At 41.0% G+C, this 17,387-nt stretch overlaps 1 protein-coding gene across 1 annotated transcript; it reads right to left on the bottom strand.

Moving 5' to 3' along the window:
* Window positions 1–330: 330 nt before the first annotated feature.
* On the bottom strand, window positions 331–17,308 carry LOC110870390. The gene is made up of 4 exons (XM_022119574.1): window positions 17,125–17,308; window positions 14,621–15,932; window positions 13,870–14,372; window positions 331–3,290 (listed from the first exon to the last, which is right to left on the bottom strand). Exons 1-4 carry the CDS (start codon window positions 17,306–17,308, stop codon window positions 331–333), a joined length of 4,959 nt encoding a protein of 1,652 aa, XP_021975266.1.
* Window positions 17,309–17,387: the final 79 nt, after the last annotated feature.

The following is a 17,387-nucleotide window of genomic DNA, read 5'->3' as shown; positions in this document are numbered from 1 at the left end:
TGGGCCGACATTTTGGATGTAGAAAAGTGATAGGGCCAAAAATTCCACTAACTGACAATTTTTAATACACAAAATCAGTGATTGGGCCGAACAAATCTCTAGGGAGCTGCACTTTGTATAAAATGAATGAATTCTATATGACCTTTAATATGATAGCACCTCAAATGATGATGATGATTGGACCTATTATAAACCTTATCTTATACTCTTTTTTTTTTTTTTTTGACCGGCGAAAACTTCTATATATATATATAGAAATCAGCAAGAAGCTGGGGAACAAACAAAAGTAGAGAAAAAAAAAGGCGACAACCAGACAAAAGTGTCACCGAATTACAACATAGAGCTAACATCGAAACTAAGCCATTTCTCCCAGGTAACTGTAAAATTTGAGCGATGCATTGCCCAAGTGTAGCTATCCTCCTTTATTAATTCAACAGTAGCCTGAATGGATGTGTTCTTCCCCTCGAAAATTTTTGCATTACGTGTGTTCCATATCCTCCAGACCGTAGCCTGAGCAACCAGATTAACCAGCTTCTTCCATCTTTTTGCGCCCGGGTTCTGTGAAATTGCGTCCATAATATCCCTTAAAGAGGTCGCGTTTGACGGAATAGGTATTTTTAGCCACACACAAATCTGCCACCAAACACTTCTGGCCAGCAGGCAGTCAGCAAATAAGTGGTCCGCCGTTTCGATCCCATAACCGCACCTGGAGCAAACCAAATCCTGGATGTTGATACCTCTCTTGTGCAGCTCTTTCTTCGTTGCCACTTTCCCCATCCTGGCTCTCCATATAAGGTAATTAACCTTTAGAGGAGCCCAAGAATTCCAAAAAAATTCTGACCCATTGTCTTGAACCTGGCTTGCATTTTCCATTTCCAAACGAATATTCTTCACCGAGAACTCGTTGCCCGTTTCACAATCCCACACCCACGAATCATTTGCATCTGATATGTGAACCTGAGACAGCCGTGACATCAACTCCCCGATATGATCCCACTCGCTATCTCTGAGCGGTTCTCTTCTCCAATCCCAGCTCCACCCAGCGCTATCACCCGAACCGGCCCTATTTGCTGCCACTGTGTTGTTCTTGTTTTTGGCCAGCATATACAGATCCGGGTACTCCTCCATTAACGGCACACTTGTTAACCAAGGGTCTTTCCAGAAGCGGATTTTTTGTCCGTTTCCCACCTTGGCCTTTAATTTATCTTTCAAGTTGAAATCAGCCCTTAACAAGGCTTCGTCAACGCCTCCAATGTCCTTCCAAGTTCCCGGGAGGGTCTTCTTAATCGGGATCAGTTTTTTGTCTGAGCCATGTCCGTGTAGGGCCATTATAACCGAAGCCCAAAGCTGATTTGGCTCTTTTTTAAATCTCCACCACCACTTGGCAATCATTGCCAAATTGAGGTCGCGGATACCCCCAATACCTAGCCCACCGTTAGCTTTAAGTTTCGTCATCTTGTCCCACCGAACCCAATTTATTTTGCCACCCAAAGCCGTTCTGCCCCACACAAACGCCCTCCTTATGCTTTCGAGTTTTTTTATGACGGCTTTAGGAGCAATATAAATAGATAAATAGTAGGAAGGGAGGCTCCCAAGTACCGCTTTCGCAAGAGTAACACGTCCCGCAAAAGACAAAGTCCTTGCCTTCCAAGATGAGAGCCGCTTTTGAAACTTTTCAACCACCGGTTGCCAATGTGTTGTGCGTTTCATATTTGCCCCAATAGGGACCCCCAAGTATGTGAATGGGAATTTCCCCACCTCACAGTTTAGCGTACGTGCCATTTGAGTCGCTTCCACTTCGTCCACACCCACACCATAAATTCGACATTTATTATGATTGACTTTTAGACCGGTGACAAGATACAAGCATCTAAAAAAGTACTTGAGGCTTTCCACATTGTGGGGAGACCATTCTCCGATGAATAACACATCGTCGGCATAGCATAGGTGTGACACCACGGGGCCCCCGTTAGGGAGGTTGATACCATGGAACAAACCCAAAGATAATGCCCTTTTCATGAACATGTCGAGAACTTGCATAGCGAGGATAAAGAGAAAAGGCGAGAGAGGGTCTCCTTGCCTAAGGCCTCTCTTGAACTTGAATTCGGCGGTTGGTGATCCGTTAACCAATACCGAACCTTTGGCCGAGCGAAGACACCCCTTGATCCAATTAACCCATTTATCCGGAAACCCCATGTACTCCATAACTTTGAACAAAAATTTCCAATTTAAGGAGTCATAGGCCTTCTCAAAATCGACCTTGAAAATCAACATTTTTACTTTACGTTTCTTTGCCCAAGTCACCAATTCGCTTACTATAAGAGGTCCGTCTAGGATATTCCTACTGCCAACGAAGGCAGATTGGGTTTGAGAAATCAGCGGGTCCATCACCGGCTTCAAACGATTAGCTAGAAGTTTGGCAATAATTTTATAAACTGACCCGACAAGAGATATAGGTCGAAAATCAGCCATGCTTTGAGGGTCGCTTATCTTGGGAATTAAGGCCACAAAGGAAGCGTTGCAGCCCGCACTAAACTCGCCTGACAAATGAAAATCTGCCATAGCTTTTAGAAGTAGAGGTTTGAAAAGGTCCCAATATTTTTTGTAAAAATTCAAAGTGAAACCATCCGGGCCCGGGGCCTTGTTTCCATCACAACTCCTAATCGCCAAACGTATTTCATCCAAAGAGAAATCAGCTACAAGGGACACAGCTTGATCTGCGGAGACAGTTGGGAGCCCCAAATTAGAGAAGTCGGGTCTCCTTCTCATTGGTTCAGCGAATTGTTTACGAAACCATCTCCGAATGTCCTCTTTAATTATGATTGGGTCCGTAACCCAAACCCCTCCAATGGTTAAGCCGTTGATCCTGCTCGTTGCCCGGTTGATATTTAAGACCCCATGAAAAAACCGCGTGTTTTCGTCCCCCTCTTTTAACCATTTAATTCTGGCCTTTTGATGGAGGTCTCTAATTCTAGCCAGTTCCACCTTTTTGATCTTTAGTCGGGTCTCAACTCGCAGTTGTTTTTCTCCCGCAGTGAGATTACCTGTTACAGCCAGCTTCTCCAACCTTTCAGCCTCATTACGCAACTCTTCTATCTCCTTTTCTTCCTGAATACGGACCTTGGCCCTCCATTTCTTGATATCATTCTTGATGTTTTTTAACAAAGCTGCCAAGGTTTTGTCTCCCCTTGCAAACATTATTCGATGCCCAAAATTTGCATTTACAATATCGGTAAGATCCTTAAGACCCAGCCAAGTATTATACAGTTTGAACGGCGTGGGTGTGACACCTGTGTCACCGCGACCATCAAACAAATACCAAGCCGATGAAATATTGTATTTCATACTTGGGATCTTGTATAAATATGTGTATGTTTTGTACATATCAATTATTGTTCAATTTCAAACTCTACATTGCTTTCTAGAGCATTATACGCAAACTGGTGCGTAAACGTACTCAGTTTAATGCGACAAATACTCCGGAACATCAACATATACTCAACATACCTTAAATAACCTTTACATAACTTAGAAATAAGTTTTGAAGGCTTGGGTATAGCAAAAACAAGTTAATTCGCTTACAGGGACTAAACTTGACAAATTGCGAAAGTATGCCAATTTGAACTGTAACGAACATTCCGGAACATGTTCATAAGTTAAACATACCCTAAATATCCTCTACATAGCTTAGAAATAGGCTTTGAGGTGTTTGGTATGCTAAAACAAACTTTTGGATCATTCAGGGACTAAAAGTGTCAAAAAGTGCACAAGTTTGCACTTTCGCGCATAACTTACGTTCTGAATACATCCGGACATCCAAAAATTTAGGTAAGCATCCTTATATTATGCCTTAGTGTTGGGCATGAGAAAAATCCATTCGTCGCGTCATTTGGATCGTCTTTCGCGCTTATGCGCATTCCGTCGTAATTAAGCGAACATCGCAATCGTACGGCCAAACAAACCGACATCCGGAATATTTTTGAGCATATTTCATGTCCCCTACACTTTAACTTCATCTTAGAGCCTTGAAATGAGGTTAACGGGGCTTAAACGTGCCAAAAATGGGCCAAAATACGTGTTTCTGAAGTGCAGGGACCAAAATTGTAAATTCTGATCTGGGAACCTTAGGCGGGGCGCGTAAGGATTTACCAAATCCTTACGCGGGGCGCGTGAGACTGTCAGACAGAAAAATCTTTGCATTTAATGCAGTTTGGCCTTTCGTTCGATCAAGGGGCAATGCCCTTTCACCCAATCAGGAGCCAAGGGCCAAGTTCTGACTTACCACAGGAATTTGACAAGTGTACGCTCGAGATCGCGGCACGATATTCGATAAACGATCCTAACGGTTCCACTTTTCCTATAAATACCCCCCCCTTGTTCCAAAAACCCACAAAATCTGATCTTAAGGCTCTAAGTTGGAACCATTGTTCCATACCTGAGCTATTTGATCTAGATTAGCACTCGGGGACCTTCCGTAAGTCTTCTTTCGCTCTTTTATCGCTTTTCGAGTCCGAAAGTCAACATTTTGTTGACTTTCTGCATTGACCAGCTTATGGTCGATGCGAAGTTCATGGAACTTCATAACGTGAGCGTGATCAAGATGGTTATAGTCCGTAGTGACTATACCTACTGATCACCACGTTAACTAGGCTCAGTGACGGGTCGTAGTTTCGGCCAAAATGTGCATTCTTGCATATTTTGTAACCAAACAACTCGTGAGCATCAAAGCCGTTTGTTTTGATGTCAAACCTGTTTTCTAAACTTAGTTAAGCATGTTCTAACATGCTTAGCTCGTCACTTTTAGTTTAGTGCTTATACAGGGTCGTAAGGTAAGCGATCTAAACCATCGCTTATACTTTCGAACCCAACCCATTTGGTCGATCTTTAGGATCTGACCAAACACATTAGGTGACCATAGCTATAACCTTCCGAGGTTATACCTTGTGGTCACGATGTTAGGCGTTCCAGACGCGTTCTACGCAAACGACGCGTTAGGGTAGCCTAAGCTACCTAAACGGGTCATGATGGGGCGTAAGCACTTAGTTTAGGTTTTATTTTAGTATGTAGGCTTTGTTAAACCATATTACACGAGTCTCCATACTCGTTTGGTTTACGAACCCGCATACTATCCGACCCTCCGATTTTGGTCCAGTATATTAATATAGCTACCTATTAGGTGTCGTTTGATATCCCGTGACCTCTAGCATTATCTGGTTATTATACAAGGAATTCAAAGCAATCTCAGGTGAGTACATTGAACCCCATCTTTTACATGTTTTCGAGGAGTCAATGTGAGTACATTGAACCCCTCTTTTACTGTTTTCCAAACTGTTTTGGGGTGAAACACATGTGCCTACTTGCTACTTTCATGCTTTCCGGTTTTCACATCATATACTGTTATGTTCGATAGTACATATATAGTACATGATTTCATTGTGTTTATGCTATGTATGCCCATTGTGTGCGTACTTAGTACATTGCTTTACATCACATTTATGCTACGTACGCCCATTGTGTGCATACGTAGTACATTGTTTCACATTGCATTTCTGTTGCATATGCTCATCCAGCATATGAACACAGTATACTACATTTTGAACCATTGTACTCTACAATACATTTCATGCTACGTACGCCCATTGTGTGCATACGTAGTACATTGTTTCACATTGCATTTCTGTTGCATATGCTCATCCAGCATATGAACACAGTATACTACATTTTGAACCATTGTACTCTACATTACATTTCATGCTACGTACGCCCATTGTGTGCATACGTAGTACATTGTTTCACATTGCATTTCTGATGCATATGCTCATCCAACATATGAACACATTACCCTACATTTTGAACCGTTGTAACCATTTGACTATGTGAACCGTCTTACCCTTTTGATTTCATGAACCGTCTGTAACCATTGAACCGTGTAAACCAGTTGTATCCGTTGACATGAATTACATTTGACAATAGACATTTAACTATACATGAACATTTCTACCGTTGTTAAACATTTCATTCTGATGGTTTGGTTTGAGTAAGTGATTAAGTAACGAGGCGTGTGTAATATGATACAAGCATGGTGGATACGCCGCTGGTACTTCCTATATATAAGTGTTTGTATGGTATTAACATATCGTAGCGTTATTTGAATCATTTCAATTTGAGACATATGACATTTTATACAAATAACACACTTTTCACGAGACATTGCTTTACAAACGACTTATCTTATACAAATGCATTTTTCATGGTTATCCGTTTAACCATACAGTGTCTTCTTATTTATACATATCATTTGATCTTACCGTTTTTCAAATGATTTACAAGACAAAGCAAAATACGAGGTTCATGACTAAACATTTTCTCAAACATAAGTCATGAATTCCGTTTTCACAAAACCAATGTATCTCACAGGCATTTTTATGCTGACGTACCTATTTTCACATGTGTTTTCAGGAGATGATGCATAAGACTTATCAAGACATACTTAGGCGGACCTGTGCCTTAGTGACTTAAAACGAGACAAGAACTAGTTAATTTATGTTATGTACGCTTTGATTCTTGTTTAGACAATGTAAACTTTCATGTTTGATTTATAAAACGAAACTTCATTTGCCATGGATTTGAAACAATTGATTCTGTTACAACGCTCCCCGACGTTTCCGCCACGTTTTGTATGTTCTACGTGGTCGGGGTGTGACAGAAAAGATGGTATCAGAGCCAATGGTTATAGGGAATTAGGTTATTAGTAATGCTTTGACCTAGTCTATAACCTTCCTAGGAACCTAACGCGAGTTTACTTGCGTTTAGTCACAAAACAATACCGTCACCTACCCTTAGGCGACGACCACAACAAGAACATAAATTTCAAAACCGCCTTGAAAGCTAATCATCTGTTCTAGGATGATTGATTACTAGGTTTTGAACCCTCTATTGTAAGGTTTTGAACCCTTTGTTATAAGGTTTTGAACCCCTTTGAATTTTCAAAACTCCCGTCAAAGTTTTGGGTCCTAAATAGTGTGAACACGTGCGAACTGGAAGGGTGAATGCCTGTACCCTGGGTTTTCTGTCTAAGGTTATAGTGTTCGTACAAATCCGCATAATCGGACCAGTCACTCTTACCTGGGAACTCTTGGGGTGAGTGTCCACTTATAGGCGAGCATGTCTTCGCGATACACTATGAGGATCTATTTGCTTTGATTCAGCCCTGGTGTTGTTTGTTTGCTTCATGATTCAAACAAGTGACCATCAACCGTGATTATGGTCAGTGATTGTAACATCCTATTCTTACCCAATACCATTTTATTTGTTTCCTTTCATGTTTTCCTCTTTTAGAATGCCTCCTCGACGCGAACACCAGATAGCAACTGCCGAGCTGGCAGAAATTATTACGCAGCAGATGGCTGCTCAATTCCCAAATCTCTTTGCTCAATGGAACCAAGCCAACAACAACAACAATGGTACATGCAATTTCAAGAACTTTAACTCGGCTAAACCACTCAAGTTTAGTGGTTCTGAGGGAGCAACTGGGCTTCTCCAATGGTTCGAGAGCATCGAGAATACCTTTCGCCACGTGCAGTGTCCGGAAAATCGCAAGGTCGAGTTTTCTTCGAGTGTGTTTCAGAAGAGGGCTCTTACATGGTGGAACGGGGTAATGAGAGACCGTGGTGCAGATGTTGCTCTAGCACAAACATGGGCTGAACTGAGAGCACTTATGATGAGAGAGTTTTGTCCTCGTCATGAACAACGAGCGTTGGAGAAGGAGTTTGATGATTTGAAACAAGATAGTGGCGAACACAGGGCATATACTGATAGGTTTGAGGAGTTGAGTCTACTTTGCCCAACTATGGTCGCCCCACTCAACAAGGCTATCGAACGGTACATCGACGGCCTGCCTGACTCGGTACAAGACACTGTCACTGGTAGCAACCCTACCACACTCCGTCAGGCCATTGAGCTATCTGCAACCTTGACTGAATCGCAGATCAGAAAGCATAAACTTTTTCGAAAAGGTGACAAGAAATCAGCCGGGGAATCGAACCCAATCGAGGAATCAAAGACCATGGATGAACAGACTGAATCTCCTAAGAAGTCAAGGAAGCGAAAGGCTTCTCAGAACTTCGCCGTGGTCGCTCACAATGGTCAAGCCGTCCCCAACCAACCAGCTCAACCCCCTGCTAGAAAACCATACAATGGAACTGCACCCTTGTGCAACCAATGTAGCCTCCATCATCACGCCAATGTACAGTGCCGCAAATGCCAAACTTGTGGACTCATAGGCCATACAACAAGAATCTGCCCAGCTGCAGCTGCACCAAACCAAGCTGGCAACAATCCCGCTCAAGATCGTTTCCTACCAGGTTCTTGTTTCAACTGTGGCGAGATGGGTCATTTCCGAAGAAATTGCCCAAAGCTTGCTAATGCAAATCCAGCACAAGGATGATCACCCGACTGACTTGAAGACAACATCGTTTAGAAATAATCATGTCTTATGTATTAAGTTTCTTTTGTTGTCAAGATCCAAGGAACAGTTGATATCGTTGTTTATAAATAAATCTTTCATTTACATTGCAATGTATTTCGATGGTTGCATGTATAAACGACATATCCCTTGCAATACCGACAATCAAGGAACCGTATTCCTTGAAGAACAAACTACCCCCAAAATTCTCCCATTCTATAATCGCTTGCGTCTTCCACGGAATTCCTAAGTACCCGTTTATTCTAAGGAAACGAAGTACAAGGCGCAGGTTACAACACAAGACGAATACCCAAGGTACCACTATAAATCCTTAATAGGGTACCTAGGAATTTCCCGTAAGTCTTTAATTGTTGTATACCTTCATTCGAATGTGGTGATTCCTTGTAATCAAAAATCGAATTTTGGGAGATCTTTCTATCTTCTCAGATAGATTCCAGTGAACATTGAGATCCGTCGACAGGTTTCCATATCCGTATTCAATCGATAACAAGTTAATAACAAATTATGATCAAATTAAACAATTATGTGACTATGTGCTTATGTGTTTCCTTATGTATTGTTGTGTGATCCAAATTATGTTATCCAAATCTTCGTAGAATCTTACGTATCCGTGTACAAGAGATTCATAGTAGGATGCCCAAAGGTATTACTTAAAATCCTCAATGGACTTCTATGTTATAGTTAAGTCCCTCAGATTATAAAGTACTACTTCATAATTAGACCCCTTGAGTGGTCTAGCTAAACAGATTCATCCAAAAAATCTGGTTAGGGATATCATGTGATGATATAGCTGAAAGGACTCCTTGGTGGCCTAACCAAGAGGATCCCCTGTCGATCTAATTAAAAGGAACCGATGGAAGTCTAGTCACCCTCGTCACAAGTTTGATATCCTTCCGCAAAACATTACAAAACAAACTGTGCGGACTGTGCAAGGGATTACGTAATTATGGATGCATACATAATTATGGAATTTAGTGCACAGAAATCACAGCAAGTTCTGTCATGTGTCTAGAGTTAACCCTATTCATTTCCAATTCTGATGAAGCATCCGTTGAGGAAAAATGAACTAGCTATTCATTTTTCACTTCTGAAGAATATCCGTTGAGGAAATGAATATCCGTTTATCCTTCATTTCCAAATCTGAAGAATACCCGTTGAAGATGACCCCGTTTGTTCATTTTCGTTTCTGAAGATTATCCGTTGAGGAAATGAATATCCGTTGTGTAATCCTTCATTTCCAACTCTGAGGAAGCAACCGTTGAAGATGACTCCGTTAGCTCATTTTCGTTTCTGAAGATTTATCCGTTGAGGAAATGAATATCCGTTGTGTAATCCTTCATTTCCAACTCTGAGGAAGCAACCGTTGAAGATGACTCCGTTAGTTCATTTTCGTTTCTGAAGATTATCCGTTGAGGAAATGAATATCCGTTGTGTAATACTTCATTTCCAACTCTGAGGAAGCAACCGTTGAAGATGACCCCGTTTGTTCATTTTCGTTTCTGAAGATTATCCGTTGAGGAAATGAATATCCGTTGTGTAATCCTTCATTTCCAACTCTGAGGAAGAACCGTCGAAGATGACTCCGTTAGTTCATTTTCATTTCTGAAGATTATCCGTTGAGGAAATGAATATCCGTTGTGTAATACTTCATTTCCAACTCTGAGGAAGCAACCGTTGAAGATGACCCCGTCTGTTCATTTTCGTTTCTGAAAATTATCCGTTGAGGAAATGAATATCCGTTGTGTAATCCTTCATTTCCAATTCTGATGAAGCAACCATTGAAAATGACCCGTCTGTTCATTTTCGTTTCGGAAGAATGACCGTTAAGGAAATGACAAGATATTGCCTTACATATCATTGGTGGTTATTTGGCAAATTCACAAATAGACTCCTACGAATAAATTTCGGGACGAAATTTCCTAAAGTAGGGGAGACTGTGACACCTGTGTCACCGCGACCATCAAACAAATACCAAGCCGATGAAATATTGTATTTCATACTTGGGATCTTGTATAAATATGTGTATGTTTTGTACATATCAATTATTGTTCAATTTCAAACTCTACATTGCTTTCTAGAGCATTATACGCAAACTGGTGCGTAAACGTACTCAGTTTAATGCGACAAATACTCCGGAACATCAACATATACTCAAAATACCTTAAATAACCTTTACATAACTTAGAAATAAGTTTTGAAGGCTTGGGTATAGCAAAAACAAGTTAATTCGCTTACAGGGACTAAACTTGACAAATTGCGAAAATATGCCAATTTGAACTGTAACGAACATTCCGGAACATGTTCATAAGTTAAACATACCCTAAATATCCTCTACATAGCTTAGAAATAGGCTTTGAGGTGTTTGGTATGCTAAAACAAACTTTTGGATCATTCAGGGACTAAAAGTGTCAAAAAGTGCACAAGTTTGCACTTTCGCGCATAACTTACGTTCTGAATACATCCGGACATCCAAAAATTTAGGTAAGCATCCTTATATTATGCCTTAGTGTTGGGCATGAGAAAAATCCATTCGTCGCGTCATTTGGATCGTCTTTCGCGCTTATGCGCATTCCGTCGTAATTAAGCGAACATCGCAATCGTACGGCCAAACAAACCGACATCCGGAATATTTTTGAGCATATTTCATGTCCCCTACACTTTAACTTCATCTTAGAGCCTTGAAATGAGGTTAACGGGGCTTAAACGTGCCAAAAATGGGCCAAAATACGTGTTTCTGAAGTGCAGGGACCAAAATTGTAAATTCTGATCTGGGAACCTTAGGCGGGGCGCGTGAGACTGTCAGACAGAAAAATCTTTGCATTTAATGCAGTTTGGCCTTTCGTTCGATCAAGGGGCAATGCCCTTTCACCCAATCAGGAGCCAAGGGCCAAGTTCTGACTTACCACAGGAATTTGACAAGTGTACGCTCGAGATCGCGGCACGATATTCGATAAACGATCCTAACGGTTCCACTTTTCCTATAAATACCCCCCCCTTGTTCCAAAAACCCACAAAATCTGATCTTAAGGCTCTAAGTTGGAACCATTGTTCCATACCTGAGCTATTTGATCTAGATTAGCACTCGGGGACCTTCCGTAAGTCTTCTTTCGCTCTTTTATCGCTTTTCGAGTCCGAAAGTCAACATTTTGTTGACTTTCTGCATTGACCAGCTTATGGTCGATGCGAAGTTCATGGAACTTCATAACGTGAGCGTGATCAAGATGGTTATAGTCCGTAGTGACTATACCTACTGATCACCACGTTAACTAGGCTCAGTGACGGGTCGTAGTTTCGGCCAAAATGTGCATTCTTGCATATTTTGTAACCAAACAACTCGTGAGCATCAAAGCCGTTTGTTTTGATGTCAAACCTGTTTTCTAAACTTAGTTAAGCATGTTCTAACATGCTTAGCTCGTCACTTTTAGTTTAGTGCTTATACAGGGTCGTAAGGTAAGCGATCTAAACCATCGCTTATACTTTCGAACCCAACCCATTTGGTCGATCTTTAGGATCTGACCAAACACATTAGGTGACCATAGCTATAACCTTCCGAGGTTATACCTTGTGGTCACGATGTTAGGCGTTCCAGACGCGTTCTACGCAAACGACGCGTTAGGGTAGCCTAAGCTACCTAAACGGGTCATGATGGGGCGTAAGAACTTAGGTTAGGTTTTATTTTAGTATGTAGGCTTTGTTAAACCATATTACACGAGTCTCCATACTCGTTTGGTTTACGAACCCGCATACTATCCGACCCTCCGATTTTGGTCCAGTATATTAATATAGCTACCTATTAGGTGTCGTTTGATATCCCGTGACCTCTAGCATTATCTGGTTATTATACAAGGAATTCAAAGCAATCTCAGGTGAGTACATTGAACCCCATCTTTTACATGTTTTCGAGGAGTCAATGTGAGTACATTGAACCCCTCTTTTACTGTTTTCCAAACTGTTTTGGGGTGAAACACATGTGCCTACTTGCTACTTTCATGCTTTCCGATTTTCACATCATATACTGTTATGTTCGATAGTACATATATAGTACATGATTTCATTGTGTTTATGCTATGTATGCCCATTGTGTGCGTACTTAGTACATTGCTTTACATCACATTTATGCTACGTACGCCCATTGTGTGCATACGTAGTACATTGTTTCACATTGCATTTCTGTTGCATATGCTCATCCAGCATATGAACACAGTATACTACATTTTGAACCATTGTACTCTACAATACATTTCATGCTACGTACGCCCATTGTGTGCATACGTAGTACATTGTTTCACATTGCATTTCTGTTGCATATGCTCATCCAGCATATGAACACAGTATACTACATTTTGAACCATTGCACTCTACATTACATTTCATGCTACGTACGCCCATTGTGTGCATACGTAGTACATTGTTTCACATTGCATTTCTGATGCATATGCTCATCCAGCATATGAACACATTACCCTACATTTTGAACCGTTGTAACCATTTGACTATGTGAACCGTCTTACCCTTTTGATTTCATGAACCGTCTGTAACCATTGAACCGTGTAAACCAGTTGTATCCGTTGACATGAATTACATTTGACAATAGACATTTAACTATACATGAACATTTCTACCGTTGTTAAACATTTCATTCTGATGGTTTGGTTTGAGTAAGTGATTAAGTAACGAGGCGTGTGTAATATGATACAAGCATGGTGGATACGCCGCTGGTACTTCCTATATATAAGTGTTTGTATGGTATTAACATATCGTAGCGTTATTTGAATCATTTCAATTTGAGACATATGACATTTTATACAAATAACACACTTTTCACGAGACATTGCTTTACAAACGACTTATCTTATACAAATGCATTTTTCATGGTTATCCGTTTAACCATACAGTGTCTTCTTATTTATACATATCATTTGATCTTACCGTTTTTCAAATGATTTACAAGACAAAGCAAAATACGAGGTTCATGACTAAACATTTTCTCAAACATAAGTCATGAATTCCGTTTTCACAAAACCAATGTATCTCACAGGCATTTTTATGCTGACGTACCTATTTTCACATGTGTTTTCAGGAGATGATGCATAAGACTTATCAAGACATACTTAGGCGGACCTGTGCCTTAGTGACTTAAAACGAGACAAGAACTAGTTAATTTATGTTATGTACGCTTTGATTCTTGTTTAGACAATGTAAACTTTCATGTTTGATTTATAAAACGAAACTTCATTTGCTATGGATTTGAAACAATTGATTCTGTTACAACGCTCCCCGACGTTTCCGCCACGTTTTGTATGTTCTACGTGGTCGGGGTGTGACAGTGGGGCCGAAGTCCGACGCCTCGCAAGTCAGCGTTACCGGGCGATGGTCAGACCAACCCTTTCCCAACACCTTTAATTCCGCCAAAGGCCATTGTTGCATGAAAAGGTCACATACTAGGATTCTATCAAGCTTGCTGAATTTAATGTCTGAGTTATCAGATATGTAGGTGAATTTACCACCTGACATATTATATTCCAGCAAACCAGCCCTGCTTATGAAGTCATTAAACTCAGCGGATGAAGTAGGATCATACCGAGAATTAACACGCTCATGAGGCTGCCTCACGTCGTTAAAATCACCTAAGATGACCCAGAATCCAGCTAGTTGCATTTTGATGTCAACGATGGAATCCCAAAGCGATCTGCGACCAGGAAGGTCGTTCGGGGCATGAGTGTTCAAAATATTAATTTTTTGAGCCAAGCCTTTTGCAGAGCCAGAGACCACAAGGAACCGCTGACTCTTAATAACTGAGTCAACGGAGAAGATTCCAGGGTCCCAGCAAGAGGCTAAACCACCAGACCGACCGACGGCATCAACCGAAGCAAACTCAACCGGACTCCTGTCCCAAAATCGCCGAATATCACACTCTGATAGCCCAGCTTGATGGGTTTCTTGAAGTCCCAGGAAGCTGAACTTAGTCTCTCTTTTTAAATTTCGAATCCACACTGGTTTTTCAGCTCCAGTAACCCCATTGATATTTAAGGTTATAAAATTCATGATGCACGATTTAACCCCTCCTCCCCTTTAACTAATTTACGCACCTGATTGTCGAACCCCTGTAAACGAATTCCTAAGCAGTCACCATACCTGAGCGTATTAAGGACTTCTCCTTCAAAAGCCTGGTTAATAGTTCCGAACTGTAGATCAGTATCTTGACCGGCCTCCATCCTTCGAGTTCTGCTAGTACTTACCTGCTCAGGCGAAGCATCACCCTGCATTTCTGTCTCCCCTGCTCTAACCGAAGTACGGTAAATTATCTCATTCAGATTAAACGGATCTGAATCTTCTGTTATGTTGAGGTCTGGTGTTTTGAAACAAGGCCCTGCCATTGACTCCCCTTTATTAAATCTCCTTTTGTCCTTGGCCCTAATTGTAATATAACCAAGCCCACTATCAGGGTGAAAACGGGCTTCTGATATTGGGGTAACAGGCCCAACAGAGTTTTGGGGTTCAGGAGAGGAGTCATTAGGGTGTGGGTCCATAGCCGGCTGGCTACTCTCTTTCCTCGAGCGTTGAGGTGTGTCAGACACATGTGATGAATGTTCCTGCTGCTTTTCCATGCATGACTCTTCATTATCCGACCTTTCAATACCCCTTCCATGCAAATTCACGATCACTGATTTTACCGGAGGAGTGATCGGGACATCCAACTCCGGCTGGTAGTCAAGGAATTCCGGCGTCCACCCTTCATCACATTCCTCCACCCATGCTCTGATTTCATGCCCTTTCCATAACAGAGAAACTTCTGAAGAAATTCGTGCCCCAGTGTCCACTAGAATGGCCAGCTTATTTACCGAAATGTTTCTGTCGAGGGCGTTAACTTCTGATTTCCTAACCAATCTGCCAAATCTTTCCCCTATTTTGTTGATTACAAGTCTGTCCCATAAACATGGGGGCACTCCTATTATTTTTATCCAGGCTATCCTATCGAAATTCGACGGTAACCCATCCCACCGATACAATCTGAAGAACCAATGACACCAGGAGTCTTGTTCTTTCAGGTGAAAGACTTCGGCCTCTGATTGGGATGCGAAGGTTAAGAGAACTTTCAAACCACCCACATATCTAGTCTCCACCTGCACCCGTAATTCTTCGGAGAGAATCTGCAACAAGTTATCTAGTGTTTCCATATCTTTGACTTCAGCTATTAGTGACCTGAGTTCCCAGTCTTTTTGTGCAGCTGTGACCAGTGGAGGGATTTCCACCATCACCTTAGTTGGAGCATCACCTTGAGTAACAACTTTCTTATATTGCCCTGCTCCGTCAGCTCTGGCCCTATTCTCAGTTTGTTCCGGTTGCTTCCCTCCTTGCCCTTGTAACGTGAATAGTCTATCGAAGACAGACTTCCTTTCTTTTTGTTGTTGCTTCTCCCCATTATTCCCGTGTCGGTTGAACCGTGCTATATTTGATCACCTATTTCATTAAATCAACAACCATTTCCATTTATTCTCATTTGACCAAAGTTCATCACTTAACTTCTTTTTAATTGGACCTATATAATCACACTAACAGATTTGTTTATTTAATACTTGCTAATCACTGATTGGGCCGCACAAGGATGTTGACTTTTTGTAATAATGATTTGATTACACCGATTTTGCTTGTTAACATATGATAGGACCAATTTTTTTTTAGACAATGACTGGGCCTCCAAAACCACTATATCGTTAAGCAATTGGGCCGCAACTTATGATCTGACAATCGTTTAAACATCAACTTTTCACACACGATGCACTTCAAACAATTCACACTTTACAATGAATTTTCACATGATCCTTTTCCCAATTACTGACAACACTTCACGTGAATATCTTGTTCAATGACTGACAGACTTTGATGGTCACAAGAGCGAACCAGATGATGTCTTATAAGCGAACCGATGATGTCTTATAAGCGGACCTCAAATGTCACTAAAAGCGGACCTACTAAAGATGTGACAATGGAGCGAACCAGATGAAGTCTTATAAGCGAACTTCAATGATCTAAAAGCGGATCCACTATTGTCACTAAAAGCGGACCTATGTGATGTCAGCAAAGAACGAACAACTTTCAAGCGAAAGCTCAATTTGAATCAATTTTAAGCCGATTTTAGTTCTGAAATCTTCCAGGTTTTGTTAATACATGATTACGCATACACTGTGTGAGTTTAAAGCAATTCTGACCGTAAAAAGTTCTGTTTTTTCGAAAAAGAAAGGTGTAGAAGCAGAAAAAGTGATGAAAACGAGCTGTTTTTGCGAGATCTCTTCCTCCTTGGCTCTGATACCAATTGTAGGATCGGATTGCGACCTAAACGAGTCGTTCGAAAGAGCTCAAATCCGTTTCAGAGGCGGAAACAAAGAAACGGACGTGAATACAGCTTGAATCACACTTTAAACCTCTTGTATATTGATTTTACAGCGTTTACAATTACAAAGAACACCGGCAATACCTCGGTATCAAATCTGGAATCGTTACAAATGAAATGAAATAACAACCTATTTATACTAAATCTGGTCCGCTCGAAAATGACATAAACCACATAAGCGGACCTCACACAATGCACTAAAAGCGAACCTCAAGTGAACCCTTTCATTGGACCTTCCAACCAATACTTCTCATTGGACCTTTTAATGGTCCAATCACAACATGTAGAAGACATGATCTTTGTCGTTTACTGTTTCTCAATATGTAGAAGACATGAGATGATGCAATGTGTGATGTCACCAATATGATGTCATCATCATATATGATGACATCATGCTTGAACAATACGAGAATGAACCCGATACTCGACATAAGACGAAGACGACAGATGACTGCACCAACAAACTTTTTTAATAAAAAAATTAGAGAATGTAAGTTACATGTTATCGAA

The sequence above is a fragment of the Helianthus annuus genome, chromosome 8, assembly GCF_002127325.2.
Source record: "Helianthus annuus cultivar XRQ/B chromosome 8, HanXRQr2.0-SUNRISE, whole genome shotgun sequence".
Classification (NCBI taxonomy): Eukaryota; Viridiplantae; Streptophyta; class Magnoliopsida; order Asterales; family Asteraceae; genus Helianthus; species Helianthus annuus.
This window is presented reverse-complemented; position numbering and strand designations above follow the sequence as displayed.

Coding starts and splice junctions, on each gene's coding strand:
- LOC110870390 (XM_022119574.1), bottom strand. CDS start 17,308: ATGTCGAGTATCGGGTTCATTCTCGTATTGTTCAAGCATGATGTCATC. Junction 15,933..17,124: donor ATTAAAAGGTCCAATGAGAA/GTATTGGTTGGA, acceptor GATCAAATATAG/CACGGTTCAACCGACACGGG. Junction 3,291..13,869: donor ATTAAAGGTGTTGGGAAAGG/GTTGGTCTGACC, acceptor GCGGTGACACAG/GTGTCACACCCACGCCGTTC.